Source organism: Temnothorax curvispinosus, unplaced genomic scaffold (genome assembly GCF_003070985.1).
Source record: "Temnothorax curvispinosus isolate PA1 unplaced genomic scaffold, ASM307098v1 QBEX01018068.1, whole genome shotgun sequence".
NCBI classification, from domain to species: domain Eukaryota; kingdom Metazoa; phylum Arthropoda; class Insecta; order Hymenoptera; family Formicidae; genus Temnothorax; species Temnothorax curvispinosus.
The window spans coordinates 55,506-69,676 of NW_020227848.1; the positions used below are offsets into that span (position 1 = coordinate 55,506).

The following is a 14,171-nucleotide window of genomic DNA, read 5'->3' on the forward strand; positions in this document are numbered from 1 at the left end:
AAACTAAACGCCGCTCTTGAGCTTATTCACGGATTGACGGATTAAACTTCGCCCGGGGAATCCGCCTCTTCAAAAAGACCTTTTGTGGTGTACGCCACTTTGATATAGTTCGAAACGAAGCTACGTATCTGCTCGTTACGAGGAGCGGCCATCTTTTCGCCAAGATTTCTCAAATATCGAAATCCCATTATTTATCCTCCTCTCTCCTATCCGGCGGAACGTCGGATAATTCCGAGTATAATGTCCAAGTTGAGTTTAAAAAGCTAAACCTCTGGGACATCCGACCTCGAGACTTCTCGCTCGACTTATCTCGAACGGGGGAAAGAGAGAGACGGCAAAAGTGTATACTGCTGCAATATTTATCAAGTATGGGTCAGAAAAGCGGCACGTCGTAGATTATTAGCGAGGAGCAGCGCACGGCTCCACCATCTCGCATTCTCCACCCGACTCTCTACGTGGCTACTGAATAAACACTTTGATTTATGCGACAGCGTGCTCCCGATAAGGATAAACCGGTACACCATCAAGAGGGGGGAGGAATCAAAGGGGCTTGAATTTCGATTAAATTCCAATCCGGGAGATTCAGTCCTTATTACTTTCCCGACTTTATTCTATACGTTTCTATCTTTTTCATCCAAAATATTATGTACACCACGTACGTTGCAAAGTTTTATTCTTGAGCATGAATACTTTAAGATGAGATTTTTTAAGTTTTTATCGCAGAGCACACGAATACGTGAAATATTTGGTACATCAAGAGGAAGATGAATCAAAGGGGCTTGAATTTCAACAAGAGATTTATTCCTTGTTATTTTTTCCCCGACTTTTTTCTCAACGTTTCTTTCTTTTTTATCCGAGATATTACATATGCTGCGTTACGAGGTTTTATTTTTGAGCATGAATACTTTAAGATCTCAATAAAGTTTCGCGTTTGAGCGCGGCAGCGCGCGATACACGAAATATTTGGCGAAAACTGATCATTGCAGAAAATTTCAAAAACTCGCAGATGGAACGTATAACTCGCGACAAGGAGCGCGGAATGTATGTAATATGTATATATATATAATATATAAATTTAACACGGCATACATTTTCTCATGCGGCGCACTGCGCGAAATACGATACGTATATGCGCCTGTACATGACGGTACCTGTCTTGTCTACTCTTTCTTTTCTCCTTTCCACGAAATAATAAAATTTTCTTCTCGTCCTCGCTCCGCTTGGAAAAATTGATATTGACGTAGATTACACGCGAGCGATCGCCGATCGCCGATCGCTAAAACGCTTTCACGGTAATGATAATACGCGCGCGTGAAATTACAAGGGCATGCCATATCCGCGTTAACATAATTGATTATTCGCTTCTGCCAATTATTACTCGACAACCAACGGGCACTTGACCGATTAGCGCCGTTAGACAGTACTCTCCATGGCTGATGCATTTCAGAAGTGCTCTTTACTCTTCCCTCTCCCCCATGCCTGGCTGGCTAACTTGCCTCCTAATCGGATCGATGGTAAATTACTCTTGCATCATGGGAAAGACGGGAAATTAGCAGTTACAACGCGATTAACTTGTTAATAGCATTGTTTCGCGTTAAATATTAACAAAAAAAAACGCAAAATAACGAAATTATCAATTTCACCGCTGAGTTTTCAATTTTGAAAACAATTCTGGAAACAATTCCGGAAACAATAGTAGCGTAATATATCCATTTGTTTGTATTTTTCTGTCGATTTTTACTAAACATTTGACATCGTTCACGAACGGATTTCGCGATCAATGACGCGCGTAATAAGACACTTGTTATTCTAGTCCCGACAATATTGAGCTTCAATGGCAGCGGGGGAGTTGCGGAAATGGATTTTGTTGCGGTGCCCTCTCCGCCGTTCTCTCGACAGCTCGCGATTCTCGCGTTACATTGCGGTGCGCGATTATATCAACGAGCGCGAATATTGTTGTCCCCACTTTGTTAAACGACGTTGCGACTCAGTTTACACGAACGCTATCACCCGCGGCGGCTATCTTCCGCTCCGTAAGATCAATATCTGGTTTCGTGCAAGATATTTCTGGCAGAGAATTGAATTTTCCGCGGATGCACCGCGACCGCGCTCCATCGCGCTGCATCAATTTTTCTATATGTTTTCGGAAACTCTATCCCGACAGTAGGTTAACGCGTGTCGTCGTTTTGATGCCAAAAAAAAAACGAGATTGTACAAATGATGGCTGTAGATCACAAAAAAATATGCGAGTTATCGGACAAAAAAATCGCAACAATATAGAATAAACTCCGCGAATATTTTTTTAAATAAAATACATTCTCATATTTCCGCGTTTACGGCAAGCGATTGTGTGCGCGCGCGTTATCTTAGCGATAAGTTGCAAAGTTGAAAATTCTGTAAAGTGAAACGACTACGAAACTCGTGGTACTGCCGTCCCATGTGTCTTATTAAAACTGTAACTCGGAATGTGTCTCACACAAAACGTGTTATGAATCACGAATCACGATAATCTGACGCCGTGCTTGCTCGAAACAACACGCTCCGTTATATTCACAAATGATTAACATGAAGCTTAATAGCGAGTTCCAGTTTGCTTAACGTGATAATGAAGTACCGTAACAGTTATTTTTAAGAATAATTATACGGTTAATAATAATACAGATTTTATCAGTGGTATAACGAGAGAATAACGTCTGTGAATTAATCTTTCCTATTTTTCCGGAGTTCAGAAATCTAAAAAGACACACGAAAGACCATTAATACCAGAAACGTAAAAAAGTTAGACGTATGTTTTTTATTTTTATCTGGGAAAACCAAAAGATTCGATGAAAGGAATCTCTTTAAGTCATAAAATGCCTTCGAGATTTTTCCGACTTGGTTTATTTTTCTGTTGAACGATAATTGGTTCCGCAATTACCGTCCGTAATATCATCAGGAGCACGATGTTCGACGATTGATCGAGCTTTTTAGGAAATCGGCGAACACGCGTTGCGGTCAAAAGAAACTACTTACCGAGCGCGAGGACGAGGACGAGCGCGAACGGTGCCAGCGACGAGAGCGCGAGACCGCGATCCACGTGGTGGGCCGACCGATTCGTGCACGGCCGATGCCCGGCGAACTGTCTCTTCCGCGGCTCTGCGTCCATCCCCGCCGGCGGTGCCGTAGTCATCGTGTTCCTTGGAAAATTTCGCGAGAGATCAGAGGATATAGGTAGGCAGCAGGCGGATGGCAAGGTAGACGGACTAAACGGGTTAAGACGAGAAGGATCTACCACTCCCGTTTCATCGCGGGGGAGAGGAGGTCAGGGGGTATTCACCTGTTCGGCTTCCGACTGCGTATCGGTATAAACATAAGGGAGGCGGCGAAGTCGGAAAAGTGCGGATAGTTGCGTATACGCGTGTGCGCGTGTGTTATACGTGTGCGGATTGTGTGCGTGTGCGTGTGTGTGTGTGTTACGCGGGGAAGGGAAGGACCAGGAACGAGACGACCGTACAACCCACGCGCGCAACCCTCTGCCTCGTGCGCCGCAACCCCTCTCGGCACTCGTCGCGTCTAGGCGCCTGGAGATAGACTAAACCGGGGCACTTCGAGCTGCGCGCTAAGTTCCCTCGGTGCCGCGATTCGACCGACCTCGGACGCGCTCGACGGCGCTCGGCGCCGACCGGCCACCCTCGGCACGCGCTCGGCATCATACCCTACGCGCTACGCCCGCGGCGGGCTCCGGCTCCGTCGTGAGGATACAGAAGAAATTGCACGTAGCCTAATGCCCGCATCACGCTGCACGCCACGCCGGAAACGAGATGCCAAAAGTTGGGGTTATTTCAGGGTTTCATCGCGTGGACGAGAGCGACTATATAAGTCGCGGTCGATTCCTTCCGAATTACTTTAACGTCGTACATTGTTGGAATAACGACGAGCAGCTCTAAATTGGAAGAAAGATCATTTTGTTACGTAGCCAATCATAAATTATCATAATTATAGATATAATTGATTGTAATAAGAAAAGAAATTTGAAGCTTTTCGATAACTTGACGGCTGACCTATATATATTCGTCAGATTTACTGAAATCTGGCTGACCGAGTCCGGCTATTTTCACTACGACAACACAACGAAAACGTACAAAATAAATCGCGAACCTGATTATTTTTGCATAGAAAAATAATTAAAATTTCACACTGGAAAAACGGACAAGATTATTTATTCATCTCCTGATTTATCGCGCTTTACCGTAAAATTTCTCACCTAAAAAGATACCATTAAAAATTTACAAATATTACATGACTGATTGCCCGTCTCCCAATTCATCCTATTTCTCATCCTATCACATTCTATTCCGTCTCTCACAGAAATATAAAGAAAAATAGCCCGCGAGTGTCCGACCGAATAACGTCACGCAAATACGCGTGCAGCGCGAACAAAACGTATGCGATCTTTTCGAAGAAACGCCAGGGAAGACGCGATGCTGAAAGGAACGCGGGATGATGTACATCCGTTTCGGTTCAAGTCTCGCACGCGAGACCACCATCGTCCTCACGCCTGGTATAACTCCTGCTTCTCCCGGAGACCCCGGGGTTTCTCCTACGTCGGGGGGGGTTGCCTTCAGTGCGTACGCGCCAAGCCCACATCGCCGGCTAGCGGCGGTGCAGCGCCAGCGGGGTGACCGACCGCCATCAACCACCGACTTCAAAGAGCGAGAGATCCGCGTAACCTTACGCCACCGCCGCCGCCACCACCCCCGACTGCCACCACCGTCGCTTCCCCGCCCCGTCGCCACTATACTATTGCCGCCGCCGCCGCCAGGCACAAATTAAATAGCCGTGCTCTAGCGTAGCCGTTTACCCTTACTACCCCTATGCTGCGTGTGTGCCGGCCGCGCGCTGCTCCGTTTTTCATGCATCGTTGAATACACCGAATGTCTCTTTTGAAGGCTTTAACGGTTGCTAATTTAAATCTCGCGAGCCACCGCGCAGTCCTCTCCCTTTTCGCCGGCTGGTGCATGAGGGCCGGGGGACCACACAAGTGAGATCGACCGTGTTATCCGCTGGAGATTGAAACGCTACGAAGCGAAACGGAAGGAAAAGAAACGCCGCCGGTTTCTCTTAATTTCGCACCAACGTAATTGCTTTTTGGCGTGGCGCAAGAAACCTACGACCCCGCGCGTATGCATTTCGTTTTGATGTGCGATCTCGGAGCGAGGTGCGGCCGCGGAACGAACGCTTTTAATTTTCGTCGCGGTTCGGGGATCCGTGACCAATTTTTTCCGATTCGCGCCGATTTCGATCGCGCCGAAGTCGGTTTTGTTAGATAAAAGGCTGCAGAACCCGAAGTGCACAGCTAGAAGCCAATCTTATTTCTATTTACGCACGTGGTATCGAGTCTTCGTTATTCTGCATGAATTAACAATTCAGATAGTAGCCAAGGAAAAAAAAAACACCTAAACTGAAACTTGGTCTGGAAGAACGTGCTTAAAACTTATCTCATCCCGCGGGATACTGGCGGACGATCGCAGCTTCTTAACCATTATTAAAAATATATTCGAGTTTCTAAGATTATGTGCACATGGCGTGTCTTAGCGCATTGCATTTCGGCGCGAGCAACTTCGCGTGTTAAAACGTCATGTAACGTTAGTTTTAATCTTCACTCGATGGCATTCATTTTACGACCTAGTAGTTTTCGTGCAAATTGTAAAAAAAAAAACTGAAATAAATATATAATTTATATCTTGAAAAAATATGTGTATGTAGTGTGTACCGTTTCACTTCCCGTTTTTTTCCCTCAATATTCAATCCCCACGCTCTCATTACTGAATTCATTTATTCCTATTATTCACTTACTTTGTATTCGTTTTTGCGCCATTAATCTTTCGCGCGAGATGGAAAGAGCTTGGGGAATACAATAAAATCAGAGTCTAATAAAGAGATGATTTTCCTTGAAATAAATGCAGGGAAAACTGCGAAGCGGAGATTTTCGTGCGGAAAAGTCGGAAACAAATCTTTTAATAAGAGATATAAATATAAAAATAAGTTTCTAACTCTCGCTTCATCCACGTCAAACACGATATCTTTTTTAATCTTATTCCTATTTTTACTCTCATTCCCATTCTTTTTGTTCTTATCCTTACTTAAGAATGTTCATACAATCATCGCTCGCAAAAAATGTGTTCGTTGTGTGTAAATGTGTGTACGAGTCCGCGGAATGTGAGCTGGGTCCGTAGGTTCACTAAGCCCAAACGACTGTCGACTGTGCGGACAAGTCGTCCCCGCGGCACCGAGAAACCGCGCGAGAAACTGAATTCTCACGACATCCAACGAGCTTGAACATAATTGCCGAACGCCGACGTTGCGGAGCTGTATCGCGGTCGGCAACAGGAATTATTCTACATCCTTCATATTACCGTCCATGCCTGTTTCCGACCCTGTTCCGCGAAATTTCCACAGAGGACGGTAGCGCACGGTAAACACTTGTTGTGCAAATTCCAAATTCGTTATGATGAATGATGATCAAGCCATGATATCGCGATATCTCGACTCTCGACGCTTCGTCTTTTAACTTTGAATTATCGATAAAACTGACGGACGTGCAACAATAGCCACGATACAACAAAGCGCTTTAGCTCCTTTAGAGGCGATAGAAATAATTCAAATTACTCTATGCTGTATATACATTTCCAGCAAACACCAAAGTAACACGCAACTTACATGCAACTTAAAATTTCCTACACATATTGCATTTACATTTTTGAGTAGGAAATTGCGAGTTGCATGTGTTACTTGGTGTTTGCTGGGTTTTCTCTGAAACGTCGAACCGAACTCCTCCGAAAAAGGAGAGAAACGGTCTATAATTAGCAAGAGGCATTGAGCGCCTCTTCGAAACCAATTCGTAGAACGTTCGCATTGCGCCTGCGGATTCGACTTCCCCACATTATACAAGTCCAGCCACGAACGGGAGTATATAAGTACTCGTCGCTCTCTCTCCTCCGAGTAATAAGTATGTCGTAACTCGTGACTGGAATGAGTCACGGTAATCTTATCGTCTAACCGCGGTTCCTTGGAACCTAATGGAATTTCGAGATTGCCGTTTCGCTGCACGAGAGAGTTCCGATTTTCCAATCGCGAGACCGGCGGAAGGGCGGTGGCGAACCGGGCGCGAGGAGCGTATCTCGCGCAATGTGTGAAAGTCTTCGAGTGCGAATCTAACTATCGCGAATGTCCCAAGGTCGCGTACGCCCGCACGATCGTAGATCACGAGGGGATATCTACGCGCACGGTACACTCTCGTGGTCGATCCGTAAGAAAACATAGGCGCGCAGCCTTTTTTTCCTCGGCTCTCAGTCTCGTCGACACTCGATCGACAGTTCGCACACGGCTGCAGCATGGGCGCGGGCAATTGCAGAGCCTTCCGGAGAAGCGCCGACTCGAGTCAGGACATCTCCGCCGCAACAGGTGTGTACCACGCCAAGAGGAAAACTGAAACTGGAGAAAAGTGCGAGAATCACGCAAAATTCGTGTGAAATCTGAAACAAAGCTGTTTTCTATTTTTTTTTACACATCGTGCTATTTTGATATTGTGTTAAAATTTCTCCTAATCGCAAATTAATTCGGAACGACACGCGCGATCAAAGACTGCTCTCGTACGCGTGTATCTTCTTCTTCGCTTCTTCCATTTTTTTCTTTATTTTCTTGTTCCTTTATTTCTTCTTCTAATTCTTATTCTTCTCTATCTTCTCCTTATTTCTTCTTTCCTTTTCTCTTTATTTTCCTTTCTTTTCTTGTTCTTCTTTCTTTATTTCTTCTTTTGCTCTTTATTCTTCTTTTTTCTTCTTTCCTTTTCTCTTTACTCTCCTTTCTTCCTTTTTTCTTTTTCTTCTTTTTTTCTCTTCTTCCTTTCTTTCATTTGTCATCGCGCACAGTGATCGATTAATTTTGAGATTTAAGATTTTAATTTGTTCGCGCTTTTTTCGCGAGAGGCGAATCACATCAGCTATATTACGCCGATGAAGCGTTCGGTTAACGACGGGAGTGACGGAACAATTACAAGCGATTAAATATACTGACTGGCGGTTTAAGAAACATTCGTTCTGCTTTGTGCTATGTAGCACGAGGACGGACGCACCGATCGAATAGTGCCGGCACGTTCTTTCTCTACTTTCTCAGTGCCTTGCGGGGATCGATGCGGTGTGTCAGGACACTCGCGCTGCTCGGACGGAGGTGGGCCGCCTTGACGAACATGTCGTTCTCGCGCCTTTTCCAGGGTACGTCCTCGTGACGCTTAATAAGGCAAATGTCTTACAAATGTAAGACACACGACACAGATACGTGAGATACGGGACACCTCTGCGGGGGCAATACCTTTACCGGTGTGTGTTGCAACAAACGTAAACAATTAAGTGACGCATAGAAATGTATGCTCCTTTCTTTGTAGAGGTTATACCGGAACAGATTGTATGTCGCATTTCCGCGAACGCGGACCTTGTAATTGAAGTCACGTTTACTTTCTGACATCACAGCTTTTAAAAGTAACAGGATATGACTTATGACTATCGACAGAAAAATTCGCGAGAGCGAAAACTCGTGTCGCGCTTTAACAAGTAAACATAACAATCGATACGTGGGCGAACAAAGAGTAAATCAATATTGATATTTCTCAGAGGCTAATAATAATTTTTGCGAATTCAATACGTTTCGCCTTCGTGCTAATTAGACTGGAAGTGACTCTTCCGCTTTTATTTTCTTCTCCGCATCGATATTCATCGCACTTTCATTCGTACGTGACTTGGAGTGTCAAACGCGACGCAACGAACATCCATGTCACGTGCGCGACGCACGAGTCGCGCCGATGCGCCACAATAACGCCGACGCCGGGGATTATCCCCTCGACGGGACTATTACGGTCTCGCTGCAACTACCTCGGGCAAAAGTTATCATTATTCGTTAAGTCATCACTGATAACCGGTGCGACTGCCGATCCACGTACGAGATAACGTCAGCCGGGATTCACGTCCGCGCTCCCCTCCGGCGAGATTTCCTTGTTGTATGCTGCGTTACGTAATCGATGCGAGTTGTTTGTTGTACGCGTCGTTAACGAGGATTCTCGTTTCGTTATGGAGACACTTGATGAGGCGATTGATCGGAGGTACTCAATGGGTACCGCTGTCATGCAAGCTCGCAAATCAGCTTGTCATGACATTCTATTGTTTACTGGCTGCTATAGAGACGTAAAGAAAGAATAGAGTAAAATTATCTATTGCGTGCGTTAGATTAGACGTATGCACACACATACACATAATAGTATTGTCAATTTATCACATTCACATATTCACTTTTGTGTGTTTCCACGTTTATATTTATGCATGCCAAGATAGGTTCAGAATTATGATTAGATTGCGATTTTAGAGTTATAGTGGTTCACTCTTTTGTAATTTCTTAAAGATATCCGTTTCCATCATGTTGAATAAAATTAAAGAGGATTACAGTGAATACAATAAAGCTGAGAATATCTCGCACGAATATAATAAATTGCCATGTTGTTGTACTTGTGAGTCACCTGTTGCTGCGCACCTTTAAGAATAGTCTATAATAAGCTCTTGATACACGTCTGTAATAAGCTACAGATAATTATTATAAATAGTTAAATCGTAAATTGTCTTGCATATTTCTCAGGCTCTTCGGAACAACATGACTATGTCGAGGGTGTGGTGTGCAAGCAGGAAGATATCAACGAAAATGAAATGCAGCAACTATCGCTTGGAGAGGACGGGGGAAAAATTTTGTTGGTGAAACAAAAGGGAGAATTGTACGCGATTGGTACCAAATGCACGCATTACGGTGCTCTGCTACATACCGGCGCGTTAGCAGAAGGACGGGTGAGATGTCCGTGGCACGGCGCGTGTTTTAACATCAAAACTGGGGACATTGAAGATTATCCAGGCTTGGATTCTCTACCATGCTACAAGGTAATTTACGAACTTATCAAGATTCCCTCCTACATATTTGTTTAACATGTTATTTTTATGTATACTGCTCTTAACAGGTGCGCGTGGACGAAGCCGGTCTTGTTCACGTAAGAGCCAAACGTAAGGACCTGGATATTAACAAACGCACGAAGGATATGGCTGCACGTGACCCTGAAAATACGAAAACGGTCGTAATAGTTGGCGGTGGACCGTCGGGTGCGACTTGTGCGGAGAGTCTGCGACAGGAAGGCTTTACAGGACGCATCGTTATGGTGTGCAGAGAGAACGCGGTACCCTACGATCGAATAAAAGTGTCCAAAGTGTTGGATTTCAATGTCCAGAAGGCGGCATTACGGCCTGCCTCGTTTTACAACGATCACAAGATCGAAACGAAACTTGGAGTAGAAGCGATAGGTACAAGAAATAAGCATCTCGTTCAACATATATTTAAGCCGCGTTACCTATATTTTACATTACATTTTCGTGCTACATTTTTGACTCTGTTACAGGTCTAGATACGACTCAGAATATTGTCAAATTGAGTAATAACGAGAACTTGAAGTACGATTATCTATTTTCTTGCACAGGCAGTAAACCGAGGATGCCAAATGTTCCTGGAGCAAATTTATCGAATATTTTTGTTCTACGAGATTATACTGATTCGCAAGGTGTATATGCGCTTCTGTCTCCCGAGAAACATGTAGTTGTCCTAGGATTAGGCTTTATCGGCATGGAAGCCGCGGCTTATTGTATCGGCAAATGCGCGTCTGTCACGGTAATAGGACGCGATACCGTGCCGCTCAGAGCGATATTCGGCGCGGACATCGGTAGCAGAATTAAAAAAGAGCACGAGGCAAAAGGTATTGTATAAAGTTACACTTGTATGAATAGAATATTGGTATGCATTAGTATTAGTAATAATAAAATCAATGTTCCCAGGTGTGAAATTCATTTTCCAGAACAATATCAAGCAATTTATTCCAAAAGAAGGTGAAGAAAGTGTTGTGGCTAAGGTCGAACTTACAGACGGCCAGATTCTACCAGCGGATATAGCTATTGTTGGAATAGGATCCACTTTTTATACAGACTGGCTGAAAGAATCTTCTGTTCAAATGAGAGACGATGGTGCTATACCAGTAAATAAGGTATAACATTCGGACACGGTACTAATTATGTACAGTTCTAATTATGTATCATTCTTCATTTTATTAATTGGATGTTAATCGAATTCTAGCATTTAAGAACGAGTGTGGAAAATGTATATGCTGGAGGTGACATAGCTTATGCACCGATATATGGATCCGACGACACGTTAGCTGCGATAGGTCATTATTCTTTAGCTCATTATCACGGCAAAATTGCGGCTCTAAACATATGCGGTAAAGAAACTGCTTTGAAGACTGTGCCATTCTTCTGGACGAACTTACTGGGTAGAAATTACAGATATGCAGGTAAATTTGCACATAATATATTTATTATACTTTTGAAATGCTGTGTTTGCACTGCTGTATTTCGTAAAGATTTAACAATTCAATTAAACAATCTTTATCGCTTTATTTTCAGGCCACGGAAACCCTACTAGCATAAAGATTCATGGCTCACTGGACAAACTGGAATTCTTCGCTTACTATCTTAAAGATGGCAAAGTAATAGGAATTAGTAGTGTTAATGCTGATCCAGTTGCAGCAGATTTTGCAAATATGCTGTACGAGGGAAAGATACTAACAGAAGAGGAGATTAATACAGATCCGTTTGGTTGGATGAAAAATAAGCCAAAGGATGTCTCAACCCGGTTTCAAGAAAGCATTCTTATTGACGTGCAAGCTTGAATCAATTTATACAAACGAAATAATTTAATGATTTAGAACAATTATGTCACAGTATTAGTCGCAACTTTTACTTTGTACATTCTCAATGTACCTTATTAGACGTAACTTGTGTAATATATTTCATGATACTGTTCTTATGTTAAGAAATACTTTATGTAGTATATTCGGCATTGTGCACAAAAAGAAAAGAGAAAATTAAATGTCATTGTTGAATTTGTTGCTTATTTAATTTACAAAAACCTAAAGTGATCTACAAAACGTAATTACACATGTCTGTAGGAAGCCTTAGTCCCACGCTTCTGTGACTCTCATATGGCACAGACGTTCGGCGATCGTGATCTCTTTCTGGAATTTGGCGTCCTTTTCACCATATATCTTCTTTAAAAAGTTGTCCTTCCTGTCTCCAATCAGATCCTTCATGTGGCCGCTAGACTGTTCAACCGTGAGATAGGGATGCCGTAGAATCAACATATTCTGCTCTTCCCTCTCGAAGTCTTGCTTCATCTTAAGCAAATCATGCATAGATGGTTTCTTAACTTTTCGGTATTTCCTGCGTGAAGCAAAGTTTTACAGAGTTACACGTGACGAATTCCATGTGATGAAAAGGAAGCAATGTAAAATCGTGGTTTTTAACCCGATAATTAAATATGATTAGTCTTTCTGAAAGAAAAGAGAAGCACTCACCCTCTGTATCTATATGGTATTCTGCAAACGTAGCCTAACAGGGTCAACCCAAGCCGCATTGTAAATCAGATATTATACCGAAAAAATTGTTAATGCACAAATATTTATAAATCTTGATGTTATCCGAAAACGTACGGTTATTCCTAGCATTCACAGCCACAGCATGCTTTTTGGTTAGGATTATTGTGTTATCACTGCTGCCCTCTCACGTCGGAGAGACGGACACGTCCACGTTTTGATGTTTTTCGTTCGATACATTACGTGACAATACATTACCGATAAAGCAGTGACTTATCTGACTTACTTTAATGAGACAAATAAGGAATAAAATAAAGGAATAAGGCATGTTGCATCTCACTTTAATATACGTGTACTGAAGTGAGATGCGACATTCCCTTATTCCTTATCCCTTTATTTTATTCCTTATTTTATTTCTTACTTTATAACATCTGCTGTTGCTGTTAGTATCACTGAGCATTCACGTGTAATACATAATTAATGATTTACATTTACGTGTATATAATGTAAATTATGCTTAACATGTCATCTATGTTGATAATGAAGAATCTACGGAGAGGATCATTGAAGATTTATATTTCAACGGAATTTTATATTTTCATCACTTTATCAGATTATATGTATAAACCTGGCATGCTTGTTTTAGCCGAATTTCCTACACGGTTCATCTTTCCTCTCATCCTTTTCACGTTGAAGAGAAAAAGAAAGAAGATGAATTGTGCAAGAAGTTTAGCTAAAACTAACAGACCTAGCTTATACTTGATCATATTTCACATTTTATCAGAAAAATCGGAAATTTATATAATGAATTTTTATAATGCACAATTGAGCATTTGCTCAAATTTGCGCAAATTAATAGTATAAATTCTATAGCAAGGACACGGAGTTGTTGGATAATTCCCATTTTGACATTCTCCAGGAGTCAGCAAAATTTAAAACACTTAGGCTGCGTTCCAAACCACGCTCTTAACGCTCGAGCGTCGTTCTATCTTTGTTACTTACAGAAAGTTGAGCAAGGACAGAGCACGCTCTTTGCGCTAAGAGTGGTTCTGGAACGCAGCCTTAGATTATAAACACAAGGTCTTGATCATTGTTTGTTATTATTCTTTGCTCTTTATTTCACTTGATGTATTCCGGCGATCATTAGTCCTATGTCAGTCTGACACGAGACATCACATATAAAAGAAGCTCTCAGTTGTGATCGTCGGAATCATCTATTGTTTTTTTATTAATCTTGACCACTTAAGTAAGTTTCCACCATAAGTTATTTTTGTCTATATCGCAGATTATGACTTTGATTTTACCAAAATGCATAGTATTCTATACAGTAGGCACAAAGTATGAGGACTTATTTTTGCCGTCACCGATTACAATTCTTCGGAGATCAATTTTAAATTTGGGGACTCCATTTTTCGCGCTTTCCATCTTTTTACTGACGAAATTTGTCACAACATTTTATTGATTTTTTACTGCATTTTATTGTAAAACTTACATCATGCCGTTTTAAATTATTGATTATTATACTTACGCAATTAAGTCTGGCATTAATCATAGCTATTTTATCTAACTGTTTTAACATAATAATGCGTTCGATTATTATTTCATCTTACGTATTTTACCAGATTATTATAAAATTACTAGTCAATATTGATTTATTTTATTACTGTTTTGACATCTTCTCAATTTT

General features: G+C 42.3%; 3 protein-coding genes across 5 annotated transcripts in view; 1 reads left to right on the forward strand and 2 right to left on the reverse strand.

Moving 5' to 3' along the window:
- LOC112468096 (Down syndrome cell adhesion molecule-like protein Dscam2) overlaps positions 1-3,553 on the reverse strand; it is a 54,905-nt gene extending 51,352 nt beyond the window's left edge. The window contains exons 1-2 of the mRNA XM_025037134.1: positions 3,317-3,553; positions 3,013-3,176 (exon numbers count right to left, since the gene is read on the reverse strand). Of these exons, the coding sequence (XP_024892902.1) occupies positions 3,013-3,176; positions 3,317-3,351 (199 nt within the window). The 5' untranslated portion in view covers positions 3,352-3,553. The remainder of the gene's footprint in view (positions 1-3,012; positions 3,177-3,316) is intronic.
- A 3,431-nt stretch (positions 3,554-6,984) lies between these two features.
- On the forward strand, positions 6,985-11,995 carry LOC112468094 (apoptosis-inducing factor 3-like). Of its 3 annotated transcripts, XM_025037130.1 has the most exons (8): positions 6,985-7,443; positions 8,097-8,252; positions 9,661-9,953; positions 10,031-10,367; positions 10,463-10,813; positions 10,893-11,098; positions 11,188-11,404; positions 11,517-11,995. In XM_025037130.1, exons 1-8 carry the CDS (start codon positions 7,374-7,376, stop codon positions 11,780-11,782), a joined length of 1,896 nt encoding a protein of 631 aa, XP_024892898.1. In that variant the 5' UTR covers positions 6,985-7,373; the 3' UTR covers positions 11,783-11,995. The 3 variants fall into 3 exon arrangements, with proteins under 3 accessions (XP_024892898.1, XP_024892900.1, XP_024892899.1); XM_025037132.1 differs by lacking the exon at positions 8,097-8,252; XM_025037131.1 differs by lacking the exons at positions 6,985-7,443; positions 8,097-8,252 and adding an exon at positions 8,880-9,133.
- On the reverse strand, positions 11,978-12,665 carry LOC112468095 (ribosomal protein 63, mitochondrial-like). The gene is made up of 2 exons (XM_025037133.1): positions 12,467-12,665; positions 11,978-12,332 (listed from the first exon to the last, which is right to left on the reverse strand). The coding sequence occupies exons 1-2, from the start codon at positions 12,523-12,525 to the stop codon at positions 12,068-12,070; spliced, it is 324 nt and encodes a 107-aa protein (XP_024892901.1). The 5' UTR covers positions 12,526-12,665; the 3' UTR covers positions 11,978-12,067.
- Between the last annotated feature and the right edge of the window lie 1,506 nt (positions 12,666-14,171).

Bases quoted from the DNA above. Each gene is read 5' to 3' on its own strand.
- LOC112468094 (XM_025037130.1), top strand. From the start codon at position 7,374: ATGGGCGCGGGCAATTGCAGAGCCTTCCGGAGAAGCGCCGACTCGAGT. The intron at 7,444-8,096 runs GTGTGTACCACG...TGTGCTATGTAG, and splicing joins GGACATCTCCGCCGCAACAG to CACGAGGACGGACGCACCGA. The intron at 10,368-10,462 runs GTACAAGAAATA...ACTCTGTTACAG, and splicing joins ACTTGGAGTAGAAGCGATAG to GTCTAGATACGACTCAGAAT.
- LOC112468095 (XM_025037133.1), bottom strand. From the start codon at position 12,525: ATGCGGCTTGGGTTGACCCTGTTAGGCTACGTTTGCAGAATACCATAT. The intron at 12,333-12,466 runs GTGAGTGCTTCT...TGCTTCACGCAG, and splicing joins ATACCATATAGATACAGAGG to GAAATACCGAAAAGTTAAGA.